At 63.4% G+C, this 24,085-nt stretch overlaps 4 protein-coding genes across 19 annotated transcripts in view; all 4 read right to left on the reverse strand.

Annotated features, from left to right (window-relative positions):
- Positions 1-8: 8 nt before the first annotated feature.
- On the reverse strand, positions 9-4,156 carry SSH3 (slingshot protein phosphatase 3). Of its 6 annotated transcripts, none has more exons than XM_031614151.2 (13): positions 3,911-4,155; positions 3,602-3,639; positions 3,373-3,526; positions 2,765-2,883; positions 2,629-2,700; positions 2,469-2,534; positions 1,980-2,247; positions 1,780-1,908; positions 1,666-1,712; positions 1,447-1,593; positions 995-1,184; positions 658-901; positions 9-550 (listed from the first exon to the last, which is right to left on the reverse strand). In XM_031614151.2, exons 1-13 carry the CDS (start codon positions 3,962-3,964, stop codon positions 210-212), a joined length of 1,869 nt encoding a protein of 622 aa, XP_031470011.2. In that variant the 5' UTR covers positions 3,965-4,155; the 3' UTR covers positions 9-209. The 6 variants fall into 6 exon arrangements, with proteins under 6 accessions (XP_031470011.2, XP_031470012.2, XP_089996497.1 ...); XM_031614152.2 differs by having other exon boundaries at positions 658-873; positions 995-1,195; positions 3,911-4,153; XM_090140372.1 differs by having other exon boundaries at positions 231-550; positions 658-873; positions 3,911-4,153.
- A 108-nt stretch (positions 4,157-4,264) lies between these two features.
- On the reverse strand, positions 4,265-8,566 carry ANKRD13D (ankyrin repeat domain 13D). Of its 7 annotated transcripts, none has more exons than XM_090140369.1 (15): positions 8,244-8,566; positions 7,841-7,976; positions 7,647-7,771; positions 7,199-7,244; positions 6,962-7,105; positions 6,623-6,812; positions 6,466-6,546; positions 6,102-6,205; positions 5,953-6,014; positions 5,756-5,838; positions 5,522-5,679; positions 5,309-5,440; positions 4,846-5,009; positions 4,682-4,764; positions 4,265-4,577 (listed from the first exon to the last, which is right to left on the reverse strand). In XM_090140369.1, exons 1-15 carry the CDS (start codon positions 8,457-8,459, stop codon positions 4,367-4,369), a joined length of 1,935 nt encoding a protein of 644 aa, XP_089996495.1. In that variant the 5' UTR covers positions 8,460-8,566; the 3' UTR covers positions 4,265-4,366. The 7 variants fall into 7 exon arrangements, with proteins under 7 accessions (XP_089996495.1, XP_089996494.1, XP_031470000.2 ...); XM_090140368.1 differs by having other exon boundaries at positions 4,274-4,577; positions 5,756-5,878; positions 6,102-6,183; XM_090140370.1 differs by having other exon boundaries at positions 4,278-4,577; positions 4,846-5,064; positions 5,325-5,440; ... (2 more) ...; positions 6,480-6,546; positions 8,370-8,566.
- A 175-nt stretch (positions 8,567-8,741) lies between these two features.
- On the reverse strand, positions 8,742-14,271 carry GRK2 (G protein-coupled receptor kinase 2). Of its 4 annotated transcripts, none has more exons than XM_031614083.2 (21): positions 14,102-14,270; positions 13,860-13,936; positions 13,504-13,577; positions 13,205-13,306; positions 13,035-13,109; positions 12,797-12,858; positions 12,502-12,553; positions 12,258-12,349; positions 11,926-12,025; positions 11,763-11,841; positions 11,535-11,665; positions 11,195-11,289; positions 11,016-11,123; positions 10,871-10,937; positions 10,689-10,789; positions 10,537-10,603; positions 10,370-10,465; positions 10,134-10,296; positions 9,888-10,024; positions 9,707-9,817; positions 8,742-9,606 (listed from the first exon to the last, which is right to left on the reverse strand). In XM_031614083.2, exons 1-21 carry the CDS (start codon positions 14,212-14,214, stop codon positions 9,445-9,447), a joined length of 2,064 nt encoding a protein of 687 aa, XP_031469943.1. In that variant the 5' UTR covers positions 14,215-14,270; the 3' UTR covers positions 8,742-9,444. The 4 variants fall into 4 exon arrangements, with proteins under 4 accessions (XP_031469943.1, XP_031469942.1, XP_031469944.1 ...); XM_031614082.2 differs by having other exon boundaries at positions 9,707-9,820; positions 14,102-14,269; XM_031614084.2 differs by lacking the exon at positions 10,370-10,465 and having other exon boundaries at positions 9,707-9,820; positions 14,102-14,271.
- Positions 14,272-14,451: 180 nt separating this feature from the next.
- The window catches only part of KDM2A (lysine demethylase 2A), a 33,672-nt gene continuing 24,038 nt past the window's right edge, over positions 14,452-24,085 (reverse strand). Inside the window, exons 14-23 of one of the 2 annotated variants that reach the window (XM_031614080.2) lie at positions 21,189-21,272; positions 20,480-20,746; positions 20,135-20,266; positions 19,960-20,049; positions 19,499-19,699; positions 18,433-19,145; positions 17,289-17,452; positions 16,835-16,993; positions 16,502-16,717; positions 14,452-16,410 (exon numbers count right to left, since the gene is read on the reverse strand). In XM_031614080.2, the coding sequence (XP_031469940.1) occupies positions 16,229-16,410; positions 16,502-16,717; positions 16,835-16,993; positions 17,289-17,452; positions 18,433-19,145; positions 19,499-19,699; positions 19,960-20,049; positions 20,135-20,266; positions 20,480-20,746; positions 21,189-21,272 (2,208 nt within the window). In that variant the 3' untranslated portion in view covers positions 14,452-16,228. The remainder of the gene's footprint in view (positions 16,411-16,501; positions 16,718-16,834; positions 16,994-17,288; positions 17,453-18,432; positions 19,146-19,498; positions 19,700-19,959; positions 20,050-20,134; positions 20,267-20,479; positions 20,747-21,188; positions 21,273-24,085) is intronic. The other variant, XM_031614081.2, reaches the window with a different exon arrangement.

A 24,085-nucleotide genomic window follows, 5' to 3' on the forward strand; every position in this document is an offset into this window, starting at 1 on the left:
TGGCGCCGCGGCGCCGCGACTACGTTTCCCGTCGTGCCCCGCGAGCGACGGAGCGGGGAGGCCCGGCGGCGGCGCGCGCAGCCTGCTGGGAGTTGTAGTGTGCGGCGGCGGGGCCGGGGCGCGGTCCCGCGCTCGCGCCGAGCCCTCCTGACGGTGCCGCCCCACCGCGCCCAGGCAGACGCAGCTCTGCACATCGCCGCCGTCCCTTCTCAAGGTTTATTCTCGGGCCGGTGAGTGCTGGTGATAGCGGCGGTGCGGTGACACAAAGTGCGAACGGAGCGGCGTCGTTCCCCCGGGCTCCGCCTCCACCGGGGCCGGCCGCGCCGTCGCGCGGAAGCGCTGCCCGACGGCCCCGTGCGGGCTACGGGGCGCCGGCCGGGCCGGGCTCCCCGCTGGGGACGGAGCTTTCCGCGGGGCCGCGCTCCTCCGCAGGCACGCCGTCCCCATCCACGCTGGCCTGGCGAACCACGCGGCACGGCCGGGACCGGGGCCGCGGTCGTAGGGGAGCCGCCTCCAAGCCCCCCGCGTCCCCCTGGCCGCCCTCGGACACCTGTGGGAGCGGCAGCCTGCAGGAGGAGCCGCGCGCTCCGCGGTGCCCCCGCACCCACCGTCAGCCACCCGCAGCCCCGCCGCCCCCCGCCGCCTCCTCGCGCTCACCTCCCCGCCCGGGGGCTCCTCGACGTTCTCGGGGGTTTCCATCTGGCTGATGCTCCGCATGACCGCACACAAGGAGATGCGGGGACGCCGGGCGGCTCCCACCGGCCCCGGCCTGCCGTCCTCCTCGGGGGGCGGTGAGGACGCGGGTGGGGACGGAGGCAGAGCCCCGGCGTCCCGCGGCACGGCCCCATCCGGCTCCGCCGCCCGTTCCGCCGCCTGCGGCTCCCAGAAGCTGCTGTGCCGGCTGCACACGAGCACCGCGGTGGGACCCCGCGGGCACCGCCTCCGTCCCCCCCAGGTACGCCGTCCTACGGCCCGCCCCCCCCGCCGTACCCACCTGGCGTTCAGGATGCCCTGGTAGAAGTCGAGCTGGCGCATGAAGCCGGGGTTGGGCTGCACGCCGGGCCGGCAGCGCCGGACGTGGCGCAGCGCCCGCTCCAGGGACCACCCGAACTCCTTCATGGCGTAGGCCAGCACCGTGGCTGCCGAGCGGCTCAGTCCCATGCGGCAGTGCACCAACGCCCGGCCTCCGCGGGCCCTGCCGTGTAACCTCACTGCGATGCGGCTCCTGGGGACCCAACGGCCTCCCAGCGCCACCTGTGTCCCCAAGGATACTGCCCCGCACTGCTCCTAATGCCTCCGGTTCTCACGGTGCTCTCAGCATCCCCCATGCCCCACAGCTGTGTCATTCTCAGTGCCCCACGACCCCTCTCCCCTCCACTGTCCCCGAAGCTCCCAGCCACCAAGATGCCCCCCCGGCACCCCACAGCACCCCCCGCTCCCACTAACTTGATGTCAGAGAGGAAAAGGAAGGTGTCGTTCCAGTGGGGCAGCAGCTGAGCCGTCTCTTCGTCGTACACCCGCACATTCATGTAGTTGAACAGTGCTGGGAAGAAGTTGTCAATCTCCCGTGCCACGTTCAGGATGTGGGTCACACTGTGGGGCAGTGAGCATTGAGGCCATACCCGTGCCCCATTGCCCACCACCAATCTCATAGCCGTTGCTCACCAGTTCTGCTGCAGCTCCTCCAGGTTGGCTGCGTTCCACTCAGAGCCCTACGACGGTGGTGATGCTGTGGGATGGCCGGGAATAGTGGTACCCCACAGGCCGTCCCATGCCCACCAGGTAGATGTGTGGGAAGACGTGTGAAGGCCGGTCCATTTGCGCCAGCACCAGCAGCATCTCGTTGTCAATGAAATCCTTGTGCTGCTCCAAGCTGTGCCCCACGCGCCGCTCCAGCTCTGTCCTCACCTGGCACCCACCAAGGGGTGAGGGATGGTGATGGGACCCCTGTGTCCCCCCCCCATCCCCCCGGCACTCACCTCCTTGGAGGTGATGCTCTCCAGGTCAGCAGATGTCAGCACGTCCCGCAGCAGTGCCCGCACTGCGCGCTCTGTCGGCTCTGTGGGCAGCAGCAAGCCAGGCCGCACGGACTCCAAGTCGGCCATGGCCAGCCATTCATTGAGGCAGCTCTGCTCCGAGTCCAGTGCTGCTGCGTATTCCTGCACCCAGGCCAGCGCTGGGCCCCCTGGGATGTGCCCACCCTGGGCTGCCAGCTCACAGGCACGGTGCAGCTCCTGCAGCACAGCCCTGGACACAAGCACTGGTACGTTGAGTCTGCTCCGTGGCTGCAGCCATGCCAGCCCCTCCCCAGCACCATGTCCCCCTGAGCCCAGCACGACTCGTCTCTGGTCACGGTGCCCAAGGTGCCGCCCCGCACCCTTGCATCCTGAGCCCTTGTCCTAAACAGTAATGCACACATCCCCACGCCCATGGCAGTGCCCATGTCCCCACGCCCACAGCCGGCTCACCACATGGTCTGGATGGAGATGGGCTTGAAGATGCGTGTCTGCCCCCCGGATGTCACACTGAACCCCCTGGGCACCGCAGGGACACACGTGGCTCAGGGTGGGCGCTCTCGCCGCACCCCTCCCAGCAAGCAGACCTCATCCACCCCACCGCACTCCTTACCCATCACCATCGAGGAAGACCTGGGTGTTGCTCCAGAGGGGCAGCACCATGCCCAGGGTACAGCAGTCGGCCCTGGGGCAGGCAGGGGTCAGTGTGTGACCACCACCCGTCCCCCTGACCCCGCAGCCCTGCTCACCCTTCATGTGGGAAGTCCACGCCCAGCAGTGCTGTCTGTCCCTCGGCGCCCACCTCCTCTGGCCGCACCACCAGCAGGTACCGCACCCGCTGTGGCTGCGCTGACTCCAGCTGCACTGCCTGAGGTTGGGGCCTGAGTAGGGGTCCCACCACCCTGGGGCTGCTCAGGCCCCCAGGCAGACAAGGGGCTGGGCCAGGCTGGATCCCAGCACGCCCCCATCGCTATTGCCATCCCGTTGTGCTTCCATACATCCCATCCCAGTCTTGTCCCTGTCCCCAATTCATCCGCATCCCATCATCATCTGCATACCTTTCCCCACACATTCCAACCCCACTGCCATCGCTGTCTATATCCTGTCCCCCACCTCCACTCCTGTCCCATCCCCATCCTGTTCCCATTTCCATCCTCATTTCGCCCCCATTCCCATCACCATCAGCACACATATCCTCATCCCATCCCGTCCCTTTTGCCATCCCATTTGTATTCCCATCCGCATCCTCCTTTCACACTGCCCCGATCCCTGCCACCGTCCCCATCCCATCCCCGACCCATTCCCCATCCCGTCTCATCACCACCCCCACCCCACACCATCGCGGTGGAGGCCCCACCAGCTGGATGGCGTCCTGTGATCTCAGCAGCTGCATCATGAGCTGGAGGTGCCGCTCCTGCCGCCCGGGGGGCACGGCGGGGGCCGGTCCGGAGGCCGGCGGCTCCTCGGCAGGCAGCAGCAGTGCGGCCCCCCGGACGAGCGCGAAGCTCTGCCTGGGGCAGGAGAGCCGTGAGCGGGACGGGATCACCCCTCGCTACCCCTTATAACCCCCGGTGCCCCCATCTCACCGCCGCTGCAGGTGGCCGCGCCTGGGCGCATCATCTTCCTGCAAAGCACGACAGGGAGAGTGAGCGCGGCCACCCCGGCGGCGGCGTGGGCAGACGCGACCCCCCCGCCGTTTGCGGCACGGGCACGGCGAGGGGGGTTCCGCTGCCGGCCGAGAGCCCCAGGCGGCTCGGGGACCCCGTTCCCCCGGGTGAAGCGCTCGCGAGCGGGGGGTGGGGGGGACAAGGGGACTGCCCCAGCCCGACCCGGCGGCACCTCCCGACCCTCCCCGTTCGAACCGTGCCTCGACGGCGCTCCCCGCCCGCACTCACCACGGGGGGAACCCCGGCGGAGCCCGGCGCCCGCCGCACGGTGACCAACGCCATGCCCCGTCCAGGAAGCGCCGTCACGGCCCCGCCCGCAGCGGGCACGGAACGGCCCGGGATGGGCAGCGGGCACAGCCCCGCCCCGCCCGGCGTCGGGACTTCCCTGCGGGCGGCGGGGGCGGAAGGGGCACGGGGCAGAACTTTGGGGAGCGGGAGGGAGGGACCCCGGGACGCCCCTCCCCGCGAGACCCGCCCCCGTCCCGCAGCCCCCGCCCCCTCCCGCAGCCCCCGCCCCAGGCAGAGGCCACACGCGGCTGTGGATAGAGCTCTGTATGTGTCCGTGTACACCCGACGGGAGCCGCGCCCCGCGGCGGCGCTCGGGGCCTCCGCCGGAGCGGGGCGGGCGGACGGGGGGCGGCTCGGCTCCGGGAGCGCCGGGCGCCGCTGCCCCGTTCCGGGCCGCTACTTGTCGGTGAGCGACAGGCGCAGGATGCGCTGCAGCTCCTCGTCCTCCTCCCGCCGCCGCCGCTCGCGCTCCTCCTGCTCGCGTTCCGACAGCGCCATGGCCAAGCGCAGCTGCTCCGCGAAGCCGCCGTAGCCGGGCTCGGCAGGGGCGGTCCCGCCGTCCGCCGGGCCGGGCCCCGCTTGCAGCAGCAGGCTCTCCTGCAGCGCCCTGCGGGACAGCGCTGTGACCGCGCCCCCCTCGGACCCCGCGCCGCTCCCGCCGCCGTCCCGCCCCCCCCCCCCCCCTCCCCCCGGGAGCGGAGCCCCACGCACCGCTCCAGCTGCAGCTCCTCGTCGTAGGGCGGCGGCGGGCGCGGCCCCGGCCGGGCGTTGGTCAGCGCCTCCCACACGGTCACCTGCGAGGAGCGGGGCTGGGCCGTGGCCTCGCGGTCGGCGCGGCCCCGCGGCGGGCGCGGGCTCGCGGGGAGCGCTCCCACCTGCTCGGTTTCGGTGCCGGCGTCCAGCAGGCTCTGCTGGATGGCGAACTGCAGGAGGTCGTCGTCTTCGTCCCGCAGCGGCTCGCTGCGCCCCGCGCCCAGCACCGTGTATCCCGGCGGCACCTCGAACACCGCCGGCTCCACCTCGCACGGGAACGGCCATCCTACGGCAGCACACCGCTGGGCACCCCCGGCACCGATCCGAGGGGATCCCCGTCTCTGCTCCCACCTACAACCCAACGCTGCCCCTCTGACGGGCTCAGCCCATCCCCATTCCCACCTCCATCCCCATTCATGCCATCTAATTCCCATCCCCATCCCCATCCCATCCCATCGCACCCCATCCCATCCCACCCCATCCCATCCCCATCCTACCCTCATCCTATCTCCATCCTCATCCTATCCGCACTGTGGCCCCACATCATCATCCCCCAAACCCCATCCCATCCCTCCCCTCCCCCACCTCCAGGCCCGGCTGCCCTGGCACCGGGGGGCTGAGTGGGGTTGCAGACCCGTACGGAGCCTAACGGTTGGTCACAGCCACAGAGGTTGCTGAAGGTGATGCGGGCGTTGAGGACATGGAACAGGGGGATCTCTGGGGGGAACGGCAGGTTAGCAGCCCCCCACTCAGTACAGCCCCATCCCCCCCACCGTCAGCCCCCACCCCTGCCCTCACCAATCTTGACAGGGAAGCCGGGGGGCAGCTTGAGGGTGATGAAGTCACGCAGCTTGGCAAAGTGCGCGTTGGAGATGGCCATCAGGTCGATGATGGGCGTCACCTGCTCGGCCAGCGACAGGGGGTGCTGCTCGCAGAGCCACAGCGTCGCCTTGAACCTGCACGGGCAGCGGTATGGGCACGGGCACGGTGCCGCTCCCCTGCTTCCCTCCAGTGCAGCGCCCACCTCTGCACCTTGCTGGACACCTCGATGGGGCGCCCGATGTTGCGTGCCTCCAGGTCGAAGTGAGGGTCGAAGTACTCCTCGAGGGTGATGGCTGTGGGATTGGTGGGGCTGGCGGCTGGGGGTGCGGGTGCCTGGGGGGAGGTACGGCCCCGCCCAGCTCAGCACGGCCCCACGCCGTCCCCCAGCCCTCCTGCCCGCCACTCACCCCATTGTGGGTGCCGTGCTGCTGTGCCAGGCCCAGGAAGGAGTGGAACGGGGTGCGGGAGCCTGTGGGGAAAGAAAGACCCGGTGTGGGTGGGCACGGGGCAACAGTGCCAGCCTGGTACCTGCCCCGGGCGGGCAGCGCAGTGATACCTTTAGTGCGGGACTTGTCCTGGTCTGAGAGGTGCTCCGTCCTCGTCTTGGTGACCAGCTCCACATTGCTGGCACTGTACACCTGCAGGACAGGACGAGATGGTCTGGGGAGGGGATGAGATGGAGATAGGGATTGGATGGGATGGGGATGAGATAGAAATAGGATGGGGGTGGAATATAGATGGGGATTGGGGTGGATACAGGATGGGAGTGGGATGGGGATGAGATAGGGTTTGGGAGGAAATGGGATGAGTTGGGATGAGAATGGAGGGGAGTGGGGATGGGAATGGGATTGAGATGAGGATGAGGAGAGGAAAGAGGATGGAATGGGGATGGGATTTGGATGGAATGGGGTCAACCCCACCCTGCCAGTGGCACCTTGGCTTCATAGCCGCTGACCACCTCCATCTTCTCCGAGCGCCATCCCCAGATCCCTGATTTGTTCCTGGGTGCGCAGCCAGAGGGCGGCATCAGCTCCGTGTCCAGCAGCCCTCCAGCCCCACCTGCCCCGTGGCACGCACCGCTCAAACGCAATGTTCCTGGTGTCCAGGTGCGTGGAGACGATGGGCGACGTCAGCCGCCCAGCCACATGCTCCTCTGAGGGCTGCATGGCTGCCAGCAGCAGGTCGGGTTCGTGCAGGGCCAGTGCCAGCGTCTCAGTGTACACCACCTGCTTGTCGTGGTCCACCTCCATCACCACCGCTCCCTCCTCTGCGTGAGGGGATGGAGTCAGCACTCGGCACTCTGCCGGGCAACCCCCGGCCTTGGGGAATGCTGTATTCCAGGGGTACCCCGGGCCTCTAGAGGTGATCTGGGATTTGTGTGGGTCCCTGGGTTTTTCTGGGGTGCCGGAGCCAAACCTTCTCCCTTGAAGATGTAGCTGCGGCGGCCCCGCTGCCACGTCATGTGCTCAAAGCCCAGCAGTGTGGTGTCGACCCGCAGGCTCTCACCCCGCTTCCAGACGCGGTACACGTCACTGGGGCACACCTTGGACACCAGGGGCACTGCGGGCAGCAGCACCCATCAGAGGCGTGACAGGGGGTGACCCCCACACAGGCCTCATCCCCATCCTCGCCCCAATCCTTGTTCCTGCTCACCCCAGCTGGTAAATTCCCACTTCATCTCCACGTAGAAGTCTGAGGCCTGAAGGAGACGAAGGGGTCACGAAGAGGGCTATGGTGCGGAGGTCCCTGCTGGGAGTCGAGGAGGCCTGTGGGGCCCCTTGGGGAGCTTGGGAAGGGGACTGAGGGAAAAAACAGGGAGTCCTGGGGGAGATGGGGCACCCGGGGTCTCTCCAGCTGCCTCTGCACCCCCTAATTCCCATGGAGGAACTCCAGTTCTGGATGTGTCCAGATCTGGGGGTGCTCCAGCGATGGGGCGCTCATGCTGGGCGCACCCAGTGATGGAGACGCCCAGTACTGGGGGTACCCGGTGCCACAGGTGCTCGGTGATGGAGGTGCCTGGTGCCAGGTGTGCCCATCCTGGGGTTATCCAGTGCTACGGGTGCCAGGCGTGCCCACCCACTGCCCCAACACCCAGCCATACCCGGCGCAGCTTGCTGAGCAGCTCGGGGATGCCAGCAAGCCGCCGCGTTGCCCGCTGGTAGTCACGGTACTGGAGCACCAGCTGCACAATCTCGGGGTCCCCCGTGCTCACTGCCTCCTGCAGCACTGCGGGGCAGGGAGCTGCCATCAGCCAGGCGCCGCCGCCATCCCTGCACCCCAAATCCCCCCACACACCTGTCCAGCCATTGGCGTTCTCCCGGCCCACATTGGCATTGTGCCGCAGCAGCACCCGCACCGACTCCAGGTGGCCCAGGGACACGGCCAGCTCCAGCGGGGTCCGCCCACGGGGGTCCGTCAACTCCACGTCGTGCTGGGGCACGCGCACCGTCACCCCGGCCACCCCCAGTCCGGTGCGAGCCGCGTGCCCCTGCTCTCCCACGCCCTCGTCCCCAGCCTCGAAGACCCCAACTCCAAGTCCTCCTGTCCCTCAGCGCCCCTACCTCTCCCCCGCACCACCTCCCAGTGTCCCCAGTTCCTCCCTCCGGTCTCCGCGCCCCCTGTTCTCCTCCTCGCTCTCCCCTTTCCCTGCACCCACTGCGCTGCCGCCCCAGCGCTCCAGAGACCCCGTTTCCCCCACCTCCCCAGTATTATCCGTCCTGCCGGCGCCCCCGGTTCCTCCCGGTCCCTGCACCGCTGCTGCCCGCATCCCCCGCCGTGCCGTGCCCGGTGCCGTGCCCGCACCCCCCCCGCACCCGGCGCGCACCGTGCCGGAGCGCAGCGCACTGTCCAGCGCCTGGTGCCGGTTGTGCCACACGAGGCGGTGCAGCAGGAAGGTGTCGGCGGCGCGGGCCATTCCCGCACCATGTCCCCGAGGCCCGGGCCGGACCGGGCCGGACAGCGCACGGGGGCCGACTGGCAGCTCCGCGCCTGCCCGCAATGGCTGCGCGCGGGGGCGGCGGTGGCGCGGCGCAGCGCAGCGCGGCGGCGCGGGGCGGAGCCGGCACCGGGTAACCCCCCCCCAACCCCCCCCACGGCACCGGCGATGCCCTCCCCGCTCCCCGGGCGGGTCCCGGTGCCCCTCGCGGACTTCGGAGCCTGGCTGTGGTTTTCCACATTTTTATTATAAAAAAAAAAAAACTTTTTTTTTTTTTTCCCCTTATTTTTTCTTTTTCTTTTTTTTTTAAGCATTCTCACGTTTCTGCTCATTCAACCCTCACTCGCAGCCGTGCCCTGCCCGCTGCTCCTCCCCCCGCTAATATTTACAGATGCTAGCGGGCACAGCTGGGAGAGCCGGGGGGCACAGCGCTCGGTGCCATGCGCTGGGGTGACGGGCACAGACTCTGCGTCCCCGCTTCTCCTCTCCAGCTGCCTCCTCCCTGCTCACCCGCTGGCTCGGGGGGTGCGGAGGGGGCCCATGGCACAGTATTTACAGGGTGCCCCCTGGGCACGCATGCACACCGTCATTCACACCGAGGACTTGGCACCCACAGACGGGCACAGCCGGGCTGGGGCACACGGGGCACAAGGAGCCGGTGGTGCCCCATTTGGCACGCACGGGTGGCGAAGGGGGCACTGGACTGGGAGCAGGACAGCAGATGGGAGGGGGGCACGGGACTGCCTTCATCTGAGCCGGATCAGGGAGCAGGGAGCAGTGCTGCATGTCCAGCGCCAGCTCTGCTTCGGGACAGTGATGCCATGGCTGTGCCCTACCGTGGGCATGGGGATGGCACTGGCACCAGGCGTCCTCCTAGAGCTCTGCTCAGGGACACCGAGAAGGAGCGGGACCCAACCCAATAAATTAGAAGTAGGGTGGGAAGGGGGGGGGGCAGGGCACAGGGTCAGAGCCCATTGGCAGAGCGCTGCAGGAAGGGCACTTTGCTGAGCTCCACCACAGGTGAGCGTGGCTTATTCTGCATGCGCGGCACCCGCTGCAGCAGCTGCTGGGCCTGGCGCTGGGCATCCCGCAATTCCTTCTGCCACTGCACCAGCTCGGGATCACTCTGTGGGGAAGCACGTGGCTCAGAGCAGAGCTCCCCCGAGTCACCCTCGTGCCACAGTGGCTTGGGGCGACCCTCCCAGGAGGGCCCACAGCACACTCACATCGCACTGCAGCACGAACTGCTTGCCGCCACGGATGCGGAGCAGGATGCACTTGCGCTCCTTCACTTGAGTCTCCTCCACTGAGTCAATCTCCTCCATGGTGAGCAGGGACTGCTGGAGGGGACAGACTCAGCCCAAGCCCCAACAGCCGAACCCCGCACACCCCCTCTGCCCGCCTTACCGGCGACTCGCCCTCCCCACGCCACTCCAGCCGGTTGGGGAAGAGGTAGAAGTAGCGGCGCTGCCACTGTGTCAGAAAGGGGTTGCCCAGCTTGGACATGTACCCGTGTACGATGCAGTCCTTGCCCATGGCGTAGTCTGGGGCCGCAGCAACGCAGGAGAAAGGCTCAGTCCCGAGCAGTGCCACCACTGTGCGGTGCCAGCAGAGACGCCAGGGACAGCACAGGGGGCACCCAGCCCCACTCACCCTCCTCGTGGCCCAGCTGCTTGTTCTTGGCTTTCTTGCGTGCCTCCTGCTTGTCTGTGTCTGCATTGACGGTGTCGAAGACGGTCTCGGTCACCTCCTGCTGCCAGCGCTCCGAGATGGTGAGCGGGAAGTTGCGGTACAGCTCCTGATCACTCTCCAGCAGCTGGTGGGGAGGTGGGGGTCAGGGCCTGCCCCGTGCCGACCCCCTGCTGCGTGCCAGCCCCCCAGCCTGCTACCTTGATGCCCTTTGTGTCCTCCTCATCAAAGGAGCCGATGTCAAAGGCATCAGCTGCATTCACCTCACCTCGGGGCGGGATGAGAGGTGGGGAGTACTGCGAGCAGGAGAGAGGCAGTGAGGGGGTGCCTGCCTGTGCCCTACAGCTGTGCCCCGTGCCCCTCTCACCTTCTGCAGGAACACCATCTGCCAGTCCAGGCCTTTGAAGAAGGGTTCGTCCTTCACCTCCTGAGCGCTGTGGGGCAATGCAGGGTGAATATGGCAGTGCTGCCCACGGTGATGCCACCCATGGCCCCTTCCCCACAACTGCTGGGACTCACCCACGCCCCATGCAGCCCAGCCGCTGGTTGACGTCACGCTGAAGCAGCCCCTCAAGCAACGAGCGCAACTCAGGGGAGAAGGAGTCGGGCAGCTCGACAGCCTGCAGGCAAAGGTTTGGTTGCTCAGAGCCGCACAGGCATGCAAGAGCTGCAGTGCAGTGTCCCAAGGACCCCCAGCTCACCATGGTGAGGGTCATGCGATCGATCTCATGCTTGTCCTTTGTCTTGTGCTGCCGGAAAGGGCTGTGCCTGCGGCCACATGGACTGGGGCTCAGCCATGCCCCTGATGTCCAGACCCCCCCCAGCGCCCTCTGTGTGTGCACTCACCCACGGAGCAGCTTGAAGAGCATGCAGCCCAGTGAAAACCAGTCGGCGCTGCTGTCATATGCTACCCCCTTCTGCAGCACCTCCGGGGCCATGTAGCCGTGGGTGCCCCTGGGGGCACAGAGCTGGGTCAGGGCTGAGCCCAGGAGTCATAGGGAGCACTGGGGGGCAGGCACACTCACACGCTGGCGTGGGGTTTCTTCTTGGAGAAGTCACAGGCCAGGCCCAGGTCCGAGATACGGACGTGTCCAAACTCATCCAGGAGGATGTTTGCTGGCTGCCGGGACATGGAGCCACCCCTGAGCCCCAGCCTGGCCCATGGGCATGGGTGGCACCTGGGCTGGGGGTGCCTGTGCATGGTGGGATGGGTGCGACATAGGATGCAGGAGCGCCTGCAGGGACCCAGAGGTGCCCACGGTGCCTGGGGGCTTCCTGCTGGGTGTGGGGTGCCCACAGAACCTGGAAGATTGTGGGGCCTCTACATGCCCACACAGCAGGTGGGTGCTCATGGGGGACGGTCACCTTAAGGTCACGGTACACCACGAAACGACTGTGCATGTGCTCCAGGCCCAGGATGATCTCTGATGCATAGAAGCGCATCTCTGCCTCCGAGAAGACGCCGTGCTGGGACAGGTGATAGTGCAGGTCCCCCCCTGCAGCAACAGGCACCAGCAGTCACCCTGGGGATGGCATGGCAGGGTCCCAGGGGGCTGCAGTGCTGGGGATGGGGAGCAGCTAGTGGGCTCTCACCGTTCATTAGGTCAAGGATGAAGCTGAGCTTGTCAGGTGTGTGGAAAGCATACGACATGCCCACGATGAATGGGCAATCCTGGCCAGGGAGAAGATGTCATGCTGAGCCAGCGGTGCCTCAGCACTCTGCACCACCCCCTGCCCTGTGCCCTTATCCTCTCACCCCAGTGCTGACAAGGGACAACATGATGCGCTCGTTGAGGGCCAGCGTCTCACCCTGCTTCATCTTGATGCGCTTCTTGTCCAAGCACTTCATGGCATACCTGGGGGCAGAGAGTCCCTGTGGGGTCCTGCTGCTACCTGTATCCACCATGCCTGTCCTGCAGTGCCTGTGGCCAGCCAGCTCCTTCCCCCAACCATCACAATGTATCCCCTGGGAGGGTGGAGCCATGGTGACACTTTGGCATTCCTGCATGCCTATCATCATAGCAACACTGCTCATCCCCCTGCCCACAGAACCACAGTCTCACAAGCAGACCTCCCTGGCTCCATTACATTTTGCCTGTGTCCGCTTTCCGGCAGCCGTAGACTTCCCCAAAGCCACCGCGGCCGATGATGCGATGAACACTGAAGTCGTTCATGGTGAGCTAAAGTGGATCAGAAAGAGGGGATCACCCCATCGTAGCTACCCCCTGTGTGTCTGGGAGGGGTCCCATACCCAGCCTCAGTCCCCTGGAACTCCCCAAGGACCAAGACCCATATCCCCTCCCTGGCTGTATCCCAAGGAGGAAGGCCTCACATGGATGTTCAGCTCCACGTTCTTCCACTGGCAGAACCGTGTGAACTTGTCACTGAAAGGAAGCACAGAGAGGGTGAGAGTGAGGGACCCTGGGGAGACCTCTAAGATGCATGGCGGGGCAGACGGGATCCAGATGTGGACAGGACCCTCACGTGAGAACAGAGACCCCAGGCCAGAGCTGGGCATGACGTCAGCCCAAGTCTCTGGTGTGGAGACAGACAGCACCAGAGCTTCTCAGCAGGAGCCCTGCAGCACCCTGAGAGCCAGATCTCCCCAGGCTGTGCTCCTGTCTCACCTCTCAATGAACTTCTGGAAGATGCTCCCACGGAGGTTTTGGCAGATCTCCTCGATGTAGGGCTAGGGGTGACATGGGGGATAGCATTACATCCCCAGTACCACCCAGATCGGCCCCATTCCCTGCAGAAATTAGGTGGCATTTCTCACATCTCCACTGCCACCTTCTGCCATCCGAGGCCAGCTGTCTCTGGTGACCCCAGTACCACCATTCCCTCCATGTCATGGACAGCGCTTACCTGGAAGAGGTCTGGGGGCACCTGCTTCTTGCTCAGGCGGCTCTGCACATGCTCGGTGGCACTCTTGGAGAATGGCTGCGGGGCAGAACACCACATCTCCATGAGAAGGTGGGATGGGGACACGGTGGTGGAATCCCCTGTGTTGTGGCATGATGAGGCATGGCACTCACGTGGGAGCAGGCCAGCAGCTCCTTCATGATGTAATGGTCGAAGATGTGGCGGCTCTGAGTGGCTCGCTCCTCTTCCGAGTCCAGCTTCTCATACTTCTTGATCTGCCAAGGACATAGATTGCGTGGTGAAGGGGCACGGCTCCAAAAAAGGGCACACACAGTGTACAGTGGGGGACCACATCTCATGGGCACCTGTGGATATCAGAACCCCGGGCACTGAGGGCATCACCTCTGGGCATCCGGGGCATCGTCTCCCCGGGCACATCACAGGACACCCCAGCCCCAGCACCCCATCGCACCTCTTCGTAGAACTCCATCAGGGGCTTGGCCTCCTCAGCCTGGTTGAGGGCGAAGTCCCGGAACAGCAGGTACCCTGAGGTAGAGGCAGCGCTGCAGGTGGTGGCGGCGCCATGGCGCGGCACCCAGGCCGAGGGACGCAGTGCCACACGGCAAGGGCGCGGCAGACTGAGGAGGACTATGGGGCTGCCATGAGGCGGAGGTGCCGGAAACCACCAGAGCCGCGGGAAGGAAGCAAGAGGCGCTTCCTGCCCAGGACAGTTAGCGCTAGGGGAAGCAACAGGGCGGGGAAGACGGGGGGGGAGAACACCACCCAGCACCTCTGCAGCCCCACAGCTCCCCCACAGCCCCCACTCACCGATCTTCTGCGCAAAGATCTTGTCGAACGTCACCTCGCCCCGGTCCTCCAGATACTTCTGCATGACGCTGCGGATGCTAGGGGGCAGCCGGGGGTCAGCGTTGGCCCGTGGTCCCCCTCCGCATCCCTATGCGCCCCGACAGTGTCTGAGGCGCCAGAGGGTCCGAGACGGGGGCACGGTGGGGCTGAGGGTGCAGGGACAGCAGGGCCCGGCCCGGCGGCCCCGGCCCGACGCCACTCACCTGGGCTCCGGCAGCAGGATCCGTTTGCTGGCGCGGGCGGCGGGCGCGGCCCGGCTCTTCTCCATGGCCATCAGGTAGCTCACGTCGGCCAGCACAGCTTCTAGGTCCGCCATCTTGCGCGGGGCCGAGGCCGGCACCGGCCCGACCCCAGCAGCGACCCGGAAGCGGAAGTAGCCGCAACCGGAAGTGCGTTGGGCCGGGCTCGAGGCGTGCGGGAAGGGAGGGGGCGAGGGTCCGCGCGGCCCGGAGGGAGGTGTGCCGCCCCCCCCCGCCCCCAGCCGCGGGGCTGAGCTCAGACGCTGCGTTCGCTGTCTTTGTTTTCCTCAACTTTTTTAATCCCGAAAATCCACCCCGGGGAACAGAAGATTTCCGGGAGGCCCTCCCAGCCCCTCTCGCCTATCACCGTAGTAATGCCGTAGGAGCAGAGATCTCCAAAGCCACCTCTGGAGAACAACGGTGAAATAATAAACAAAAAACAACCAAATAAAAACAGACGAACGGCCCCGCCGCGTGCCCCCCCCCAAAGCCCCAACGCAGAGAGCGCACGCTATGGTTTGCTTTAACCCTTAATGCTTACATTTAATTTTAAAGCACAAACATCAGAGATGGACTCTAAATTGCCAACAAAAAATATATATTTACAATATTTCTCCGAGGGGGAGAAGGGAGGGGAGGTCGAAACAGAACAAAAACACAACCAAACCCTTAAACAATAGGAACTGTTCTTGCGGGAGGTGGCCGGGAGCAGTCCGGGTGCTTTAAATCACTGAGTGATTTCACATATAGAACTCTCTCTTTGCTTACTGGTAGATCGCCTGTCCCTGCGGGGCTGGGGGGGGAGGGAGGGGAAGGAGGGGATGGAGGGAGGTCCCGCACCGCTCCCCGTGCCTCTGTCCTTCTGGTGGCAAAAAAACTCAAATAAAAAACAACAAATGAACCCAAGGAAGAAAGAAAAACGTTGATTCTTCCGCCGCCTTACGCAGCGATCACCACCAGGACAGAGGTGGGGGGCTCTGCTCCCCCCACTCACAGCACCCCCGCAGCCTCCTCTCCTCCCTTATTGCTTCTGGGGCCCCAGGGGCACACGGGGCTGCGCTGTGCCACGCACCGGGGAGAGGAGCAGCAGCCGGGCAGGGGCAGGGAGGGAAACAAAAGAGTGACCCAAAAGATACCAGCCTTTTTTTTTTTTTTTTCTCTCCTTCTTTTTTCCTCACATCTTGATTTTTTTTTTCCGATTTTTTTTTTGTTAATTTTTTTTTGCTTTTTTTTTTTTTTTTTCTTAAAGTGCAAAAAGCTCTCTGCTGCCCTAGAGAGAGGTTCTTTGGACCAACCGCTCATTGCAAAGGAAAAAACGGCAGCTAAAATGGGGCGGGGGGAGAGGAGAGGACAAGGCAGCAGGACAGTCCTGCCACACAAATCTCAGCACTTGGCAGTGCTGGGCCTTGGCAGGCAGCTGGGGAGGGAGAAGCAGCAGTTCCTGCTCCCCCTGTGCTCACTCACCCTTGGCTGATTATTCGAGTCCTCCCTGAGCTCTGGGGGCTGCTCCCCTAGCCTAGCCTTGCACAGGGCTCTGAGGAAGCCCCAGGGTGGAAGCTCCATCCCCAACCTTGCCGCCATGCCCAGGCTGTAGGGCTCCTGCCCTCACCCTCACTGCGGGGGAAGAAGGGGATCCGAGGGCCAGGTGAGGGGGCTTAGAGCAGGGCTCAAGCTGGTGGTGGCACCGAGAGAGAGGGTCCGTCCCAGCTCTGCTCCCTCCTCCTTGGAGAGGCCTCAAGCTTTGTGCTAATGGAGAAGTGACAAGTGTTTCAAGGCAAGGAGCTGGGGAAAAGCAGGGGGAAGAGGGTGCGCCCCATTTCTCCACCCAGGGATGTCTGCAACAACCTGCGCCTTGGGAGCTCCCTGCTGCGGGCACGGTCCTCCTCTCGTACTGGCCAGCCGGGGGAATGCCCACATCGGCACAAGTCCCAGCGGTAGGAGGAGGAAGGACAGCTGAGCAAGGCCAGTACCGGCCCTGCCCACGAGGAGGCAGGGGCAGGACATCGAGGGCAATGTGGGAAGGCGGAGGAGTGGCTCTCTGAGAGGGGTGGGCTTTTTTTCCTTCTCCTCAGCCTGCCCGGGGGAGGGTCTCTAGCTGATCTTTTGGATCAGCTTCTCATCGGACAGGCAATAGAGGCTGTTGATGGACAGATCTGAGATGAAGTGCTCACAGGCTTTGCGAGTGATCTGCTTACAACCTCGCAGGTCAATGAGAGTGACGTTGGAGATGCGGCGCAGGTACAGCAAGGCCTGGTCTGTCAGCTTATTGCAGCCTGCAGGGAGACGAGAGAAAGGTTGAGCTGCAGTGCCAGCACTGAGCAGAGGAACAAGTCGCTGTGTGCCAGTAAGACCGGCAGCACCCACCTGCCATGTTGAGCTCAGTGAGGGAGTTGCGTGTGGAAGAGCCCACAGCCGTGAGGAGGTTGGCAGACTGGTCTGTAAGGTGGTTGCAGTGGCTGAGGTCAAGGCGGGAGAGCAGGGGCATGTGGCGGATGATCAGCCGCAGCGTGGCGTCAGTGATGTCCAGGCCAGCAAGCCGGAAATCAATCATGTTGCGGAGTTTGCTGCGATTGTCCTGACCTGCAGAGGAAGGGGAAAAGCAGAGGTCAGACACATGGTGCTGTGCCGGTCCAGATCCACTGACACCTCCTGCCCTGTGCCTGGCTCAGTCATCCTGGCCACGTGGCAGCTGCTTACTGGGTTTATCTGTTGGAGGTGTGAGCAAGTCCCGGATCTGAGGGTCCTTGATTCCTACTGCCCACCGAAGATCAAGGGTCCTGAGAAGGGGGCAGCTGGAGGTACTGAGAGCGCAGACTGCAGACCAGGAACAGCCTGCTAAGATGAGGTCTTTCAGGCCTGCCGGGGAAAAAAAAAAAAGAGAGATGTAACATGCCAGCTGGGCTTGGCCAGCTCTGTGGCATCGCAGGTCTCACCCAAGTGCAGAAGCTTCTCTCCCTGCCTAAGGTGGGACATAGAGCAAGGCTCCATTCTGAGAAGAGCTGCAGGAAACCATGACAGCAGCTCCCCAAGCAAAGGGACACATGCACTCAGGAGTCTTACTGCAGGCAGGTACCCCTCTTGCTATGCTTCAGCCACTGGGGAGCTGTGGAGCAGGCTGGCAGCAGGAGACCAGTGCCCAGCCCACACTCACCTGGCAGTCTGTTGACAAGCCACGTGAGCTGCTTTTTGGAGATGTTGGTCCAGCTGAGGTCAAGGCTGACAGGCTGTCTTTTGATGATACCACTCAGTGCCTGGGGGGTGATGGACTTGCACCTGCTCAAATCTATCTTTGTCCACAGTCTCTTGTCACAGCACCTGGGGAATGAGGATAAGGGTGGAAGCTGAGTGCTGAGGGTGTCAGGGACAAGAGGCAGTCATGCTGGGAGGACCCCAGCCCTGGCGCAGCTCCAGCCATAGGACAAAGCCACTCCTTCAAGTTGGTTGAGGTTTCCCAGACATGGGAGGATGCTGGAGGTACCTGGCCACTTAGGATACTCAGAATAGCCCCTGCAGAAATTTGCTGCCACGTAACAGAACTGCATGGCAACTGCCAGCCTGCTTGCTCCCCAGATATGGCAAAGATTTTCAGCATTCCTGCTCCCAACAGGCAAAATGCTCCACCTAGTTCCATCCCACAGCCATAGTAGTGCTTTCTGCATCACCAGGAGCTGCTATGGAGCCTGGAGGTGGAGTGAATCCCTCCTCTGCCATAGGAGCCAGGGACCTGATGCTGCCCTGCCCCCAGAGCAGCCATGCCAGGGTCCCCTACAGCCTGCCAAGCCCAATGCCTGCTGATTAAAGCATGCCAGCCCTTCCCTGCTGTGCCATTCCCACTGCTTGGCGTCTAGAAACCCAGTTCCCCATCCTTGTCTGTTCCCAGCTCTCCATGCACAGCTGTCCTGCTGCCAGCATTGTCTTCAGACAGCGCCCCCTAAGGCATTCCCAGGCAGCAAACCCCTCCTCACGCAACTTATGCTCTGGGGCCAGGAAGGGCAAGGGCTGCACGGGGCAGCAGGTGAGGGAAGGGCACCAGCATCTCACAGGGACACGGTGTGAGATTTGAGTTACACCGTGTGATCATCTCCTAGCAGAGGGGACAGTCAAGCACAGACGGAAGAGGCAGCGGGGTGATGCTGCCTCAAAAATGCCAGTGCTGGGGAGAGGAGGAAGGCACAGATAGGTTATAGAGGGTGAATGATCCTTTGCCCCTTTCCCTCTTAGCTGCCCATCAGGCCCCAGGCTCTGCGGACCAGGATACAAGTGGTCCTGGCAGCACTGCCTGTTCCCATACTTACCACTTGTACCAGGTCTTGCACACCCGCATGCACTCGCAGAGCTCCCTGCGGGTGAGGTAGCGGAAGACAGACATCCACACCTCACGCTGCATCCAGCTCTCCTCACCCTCCTGCACCCGGCCCCCTCTGCCGTTGAGGCGGGCAGCCCCTCCCTCCTCCATGTTCTCATCATCTTCATCCTCCTCCTCCTCGTCCTCCTCAGCAGCCGCCTCATCCTCCCCCCCACCCCGCGGGTGCATCCGGGCAGGTGTGTGGCGCATCACCACGCGGGGAGAGTGCTGCAAGTTGGCAGAGGAGGCGGTGATGGCTTGCAGCTTGGGGACAATGGAAGTGCCATGAACATCTTTGGTGGGGCGCTGGAGCGTCACGGTGAGGTAGGAGCCATGCAGCTTAGCCTTCTCCACTTCTGACAGCTCCTTCTTGCCACTGGGGTTGTTCTCTTTCTCCCGCACAATGGTTCGCTCAGTGGCCTGGAGCCGCAGAAGCTGGCGCCGCTTGAACCGCTCATCCCTGCTGGCACTGTGGTGCTCGCTGGGACCGGCGCCTGGGGACGAGCGCGTTACCACACCTCGCGGTGACACTGGGTCGTGGATCAGCTGTAGCATGGGGGTGGGCGAGTTGGGTGGCGGGGTCAGGGGCTCCTCGCAGCTCCGCAGGGGCCGCAGCACCTTGGCTTGTGCCATGTCATCGTCGCTCTCTTCTACCTTGCGCTTCTGCAGGGAGGCAGGATGGCAGGTTAGCAGGGGTGGGGGAACGCGCTCCTCTTATCCCTCATGGTTGTCATGCACCACACTCACAGCAAAAAAATTGGCATTTCCTTCTCCTCTTGCAGAATAGTGTCCCCTGAGGCTGGGGCTGGCCTCCACTCTATGCACAAAGGCCCCCTGCCTCTCGCAACTCCCAAGATCACGGCTCAGTACAAGGCACCGAGGGAGCAAAAGGGTGCTCATTCTGGCTGCTTGCAGTGCTGGGGGACCCAAGAGCCAGCCACACGTGCACCCCAAGCATGCACATCACCCAGGAGGAAGTGAGGATGCTGCCGGACGCTGTCTGGTGCCCAGCTTGCCTTGGCTGCCCTGCTTCCATCCATGGCAGTGGGTTTAGTCCTACAGGCAGTGTTGTAGCGGTAGGGCAGCATCCTGGGCAGAGTCAGCAGCTGCCAGCGGGCTGAACACTGCCATGTGTGCTCTGCTCGCTGCCTGGCAGAAGGACCTGGTAGCACTCGCCGTTTCTGCAGGACCCTGGCTCTGGCATGCCAGCGGGCTCCCTGGGAGCCAGAGATAGAGCAGGGGATGTCAGTTGTCAGCCCTGAGGCCAGGCTGCAGCAGTGTCTGCTGGCTCCTTCACCCCAGCACTGTACCCTGGTCGCTGCCTGCTGCGGTCCCCCAGCCTCCAGCCCACCCCACAAGCTTGCCCATGCACTTCTAGAGTCACTTCCATGCCCTGACTGGCCCAAATCCTGCTTTACCCAAAGCAGGACACACAGGACAAACGCCCTCCCCTGCCTTAGTGTAGCTTGCCTCCTACCTGGCCCTTCTCTGTGTCGTCACCCTGGTAGCATTTGGGACATTCCCAGCAGTTGGGGAGCTCATCATTGAGCAGCCCTTCCCCATCCATCTGCAAAGAGCAAAGGGCAGTCAGCAGCACTCTTCCCCACAGTCCAGCCCCGCTGGCCCTAGTGCTCACTAGTACTGATGCTCACCTGCAGGCAGCCAGGGTGAACAATCTCATTGCAGATGCAGCATTCCATAAGCTTCTTCTCAAAGTCCTGCGAGTCCTCATTCTGATCCACCTCCCCGCAAAGAGCACATGTGACTGAGTGAGGCAGCCTGGGCTACAAAGGAAAGCAGGGGTGAAACCAGGGCAGAGTGGGACAGCTTTTCCCACCTCCTCCTTTCTCTGCCACCCAAACAAGGGGAAAGAACCCAATCCTTCCTACAGAAACCAATCTTGAGCAATCCCTCCTCTCCCCGACCATGGTAAGCCACACAGAGCTGTTGTGGGACTGCAGCAGTCTTTGGTGAATGGGATTATTCCACAAACTCACCGCTAAGCACTGCCGGAGGACGCAGGACTGCTTCATACGACCAGGTCCGCCAAACTTCTTCATGTCCCTGCAGTAGTGGCACATGCCACACTCGCCCTGCATGCAGGCCTTGCATTTCCGGCAGCGCACACGCCTCCGCCGGGCACCTGACACGATGGGGGACATCGTGGGCCTGATGGGCGTTGGGCGAGGGGTTGGCTTCATCGTGTGAGGCTTGGTGATAGGTATGGTGGGCAGGCGCACTCTCAGCCGGGCCTGCAGCTTTAGCTGGGGACAGAAGAGGGAAGGAGTTGAGGTGGCAGTACCCCCCATGGGACAGCAGACATCTACCCCACTCCATCCTTCTTGGAGCAGCCACGATGCTGCATGTGCTAAAAAAGCCAGCATGAGAACAAAGCTGCAGATGTACCAAGCACCTGAATGCCACACCCACAGCACGCAAATACCTCCTGCTCTTCTATCCCAGAAGAGTGGCCCATGCCCTTGAGCAGTACAAGTATCCTGTGAAGCCACAACAGATCCCCCCCAGACAAGGCATACACCAGCACGCTGGGGACTGCTCATGGAGCCCTGTGCTGTGCCCCTGCAGCACTCCCTGGTCAGTATGGAGGTAGTGCTGCCACGTCTCAGAAGCATGGCAGAGAACTGGACAAACCACAAGGGGCTCCCCCCAGGAATAGCCACCCACTGTTCTCTTTGCAGCTCCTACCTTGTCTCTTTTGGGCCACTGGACAATGGGGATGCCTGTAAGTGCCAGTTTGGGGTCACTGTTTGCGTATTCTTCTAGCAGCAGCTGATGGAAAAGGAGAGGAAGAGAAGCACAAAAGACAAAAAGGACAAGTGTCAGGAGAGTGGAATGATGCCCCTGCCAGCCAGGTGGGCTCTGAGCAGATGCCAGGGCCAGCGTGCCTCAGGAAAGACTGTCAAGGATCTCTGCTCTCCCCATGCCCACCAGCAGCGAGCCCTCCCCAAGTTCCAGACAAGCTCCGTTGTGCTGACTGCATGAGCACTTTCATTGACTGCATTTCAGCCCCAAGGCCCTGCAGAGGGGCAGAGAGAGCAGTAAGCTCCAGAGATACTGCAGGATTTGTGGGGGCATGGACGCATACAAGCCCGCCCCCACCCCACAGCCTTGGGACAGGCACCCCAGTGCCCCGCTGTGAGTTATTCCCTGAGCACCCTGTGTTCTCCAAGGAGGTTGAGCCTTCTGCCTACCAGACATGCCTGCTGCAAAGGTGCTTTATTTATGTGGTGTTGCCATGGCCACGCCAGCAGGAGCCTCTAGCCAGCATCCCCACGGCCAGGCAGGGGTAGCGACCCCATCCCTATCCCCAGGGACTGGCTCCAACACCGCAACCCCGCACTGATTCAGACAGGAAGCCGCTACCTCGCCGGCGCACTGCCTGCAGCCCTTCCGCCTCCCAGCCCACCGTCCCTGGACGCGGGCCGAAAGAGAAGGTCAGGGACCAAGGGTGCATGCACGCACACGTGGGTACGCGCAGGGAGCTGCGGCGGGGGGTGGCGGTGGGTGCAACCCAGGGGGCTCAAGGGTGCAGCGAGGACGGGACCCCCGGCCGCACGTCCCAAGGACAGGAAGCGGAGAGGCGAGCCCGAGCGCCTGCTGGAGGAAAGCAGGGACCCCCAGCTTCCAGAGCCCCGGGTCCCCCCGCAGTCCCAGAGCGTCCCCGTGTCCCCTCCCTGTCCCGCATGCACCGCCAATCGCCTGACCTTGCGCTTCTGGAGCGGCTGCTACTCCGAGGCGAAGTTTGACGAGCCCTCTTTGTTTCGGTGCCCGCACGGCAAGGCTGCCCCCCCTCCCCTTTTTGCCTGGGCTGGCTCAGCTTATGCGGCCCCGCGCCGGATCCACAGCTCTCAGGGACATGGCCAGAAGCGCGCCCGCGCCCCCCGCCCCGAGCGGCCCCGGCTCCTCCCCAGCTCCATCCAGCAGCCACGCCGGCAGCCGCGTGCTCCTCTCGAGCCCTTGGGCAGTAGCGGCAGTTTCCTGAGCCTGAAACAATGCTGCTGCGTCACCCACATGCGGTTCCCAGCAATGCTTTGCAACGGGAAGATGGCAGAAGAGAAAAAGAGAGCGAGCGAGCAGAGGGCAGAGCCATTCTGCTGCAGAGCCGGGAGGGGCGGCACGGCGGTTACGCCGCGCCAATTGGTGCAGAGGGGCCCGGCGACGTGGCCCACCGCCCGCCCGCCGCCGCACCGCAACCGGGGGAACGCGGCCATGTCCCCAGGTCAAGGGAGAGCCACCCCAAAGCTTCCTTTTGTCTCCTGCACAGCAGATTCCGGGTTCTTGCTGGACGTGAGTAGGGAGAAAGGGCTCGAATCAAGGTGAGGGGAGGAGCGCCCCAGAATGCGGGGAATGCACCCGTGCCATCCCAGCTTGGAGGCACGAACATATCACCATCAAGTTTGGGAGCAGCTCTGGCCCCAAAGGCACCGGTGACCTCAGCACTAGAGGAGGACAACCTGCAGCAGGGTCACCCCAGTTCTCCAAGACCCTTATGGCCCCCCGTTATCATGGAGGGGGTGCTTAAAGTCCCCAGAAGCAGCACTAGGGGAAAGCAGCTGCTCCCTTGCCTGATGTGTGGCTTCCTGAAGGCAACTGCAGCTTTTATCTGTCCTGCCCAGCTCTGTTGTCTGACTCAGTGCTAGGACTACCACCACCTCCATCACCATCCCGTGCCCTCTGAGGTCAGCTGCAGTGCAGTGGGGACACTCAGACCAGCAGCACAGCCTGGGGGCTTTTCCAGCGCTTCATCAACGCTAAGCCTGCTGGACCTTACACAGAGGTATGGTCTGCTCAGGAAAGACAGAAGGGGTCCTCAGCTCAGCCTACTACATGAGAAGCATCAGATGTGCTGTGAAAGCCATAATACCAGCACAGGGAGCCTCACAGCCTGACCTTCACTGTCCAGCTCTGGTGGAAGCAGCCCATTCCTCACCTCTCCACCAGACTACCCATGGAGTGTCCTGAGATCACTCACTCCTCTAAGGGCTTCAGCACGATGCCACAATTACCACCTCTCTTCAACACGAGCACCTAGAGAAACCAATTGCCTTGGGAACGTAGATTCCACCTGGCAGATCTCCAGAGACAGAGATAGGAGAGCATGGGGAACATTCTGGGCAGATGTAACCCATGGGAGAAACAGAGCAGGCAGGGGAGAGTACAATGCTGGCAGAAGAGCAAGGTGATGGCTTTGATGTGGGCAGACCTTGTATCAGGTACATGCCTGGTGCTCCAGCACCTCCAGGCAGAGCCAAACACAACTAGTTTGTGACTGTTCCTCTACTGGTTTAGAGGAATGGGGATGCAAAGTGATGGGCAGCAGCAGTCCATAGGTGATAGGACTTCTCATGTGCCCATCTTTGCCAATGATCCTTCAGTGACTCACCAGACCATGGACAGTGATACACCTGGAGGTGCTCAAGGCTAGGCTGGATAGGCCCTGGGCAGCCTGATTTGGTTGGTGGCAGGCAACCAGCCCACAGCAGGGGTGGGGCTTTTATGTACCTTCCAACCCAACCATTCTACAGTATCACCAGATTCATGGAGATTTTTCAGCAAGATAGCAGTGCCAGATGTGTCAACGT

This window comes from Phasianus colchicus, chromosome 5 (genome assembly GCF_987193195.1).
Source record: "Phasianus colchicus chromosome 5, bPhaCol1.hap1.1, whole genome shotgun sequence".
Lineage (NCBI taxonomy): Eukaryota > Metazoa > Chordata > Aves > Galliformes > Phasianidae > Phasianus > Phasianus colchicus.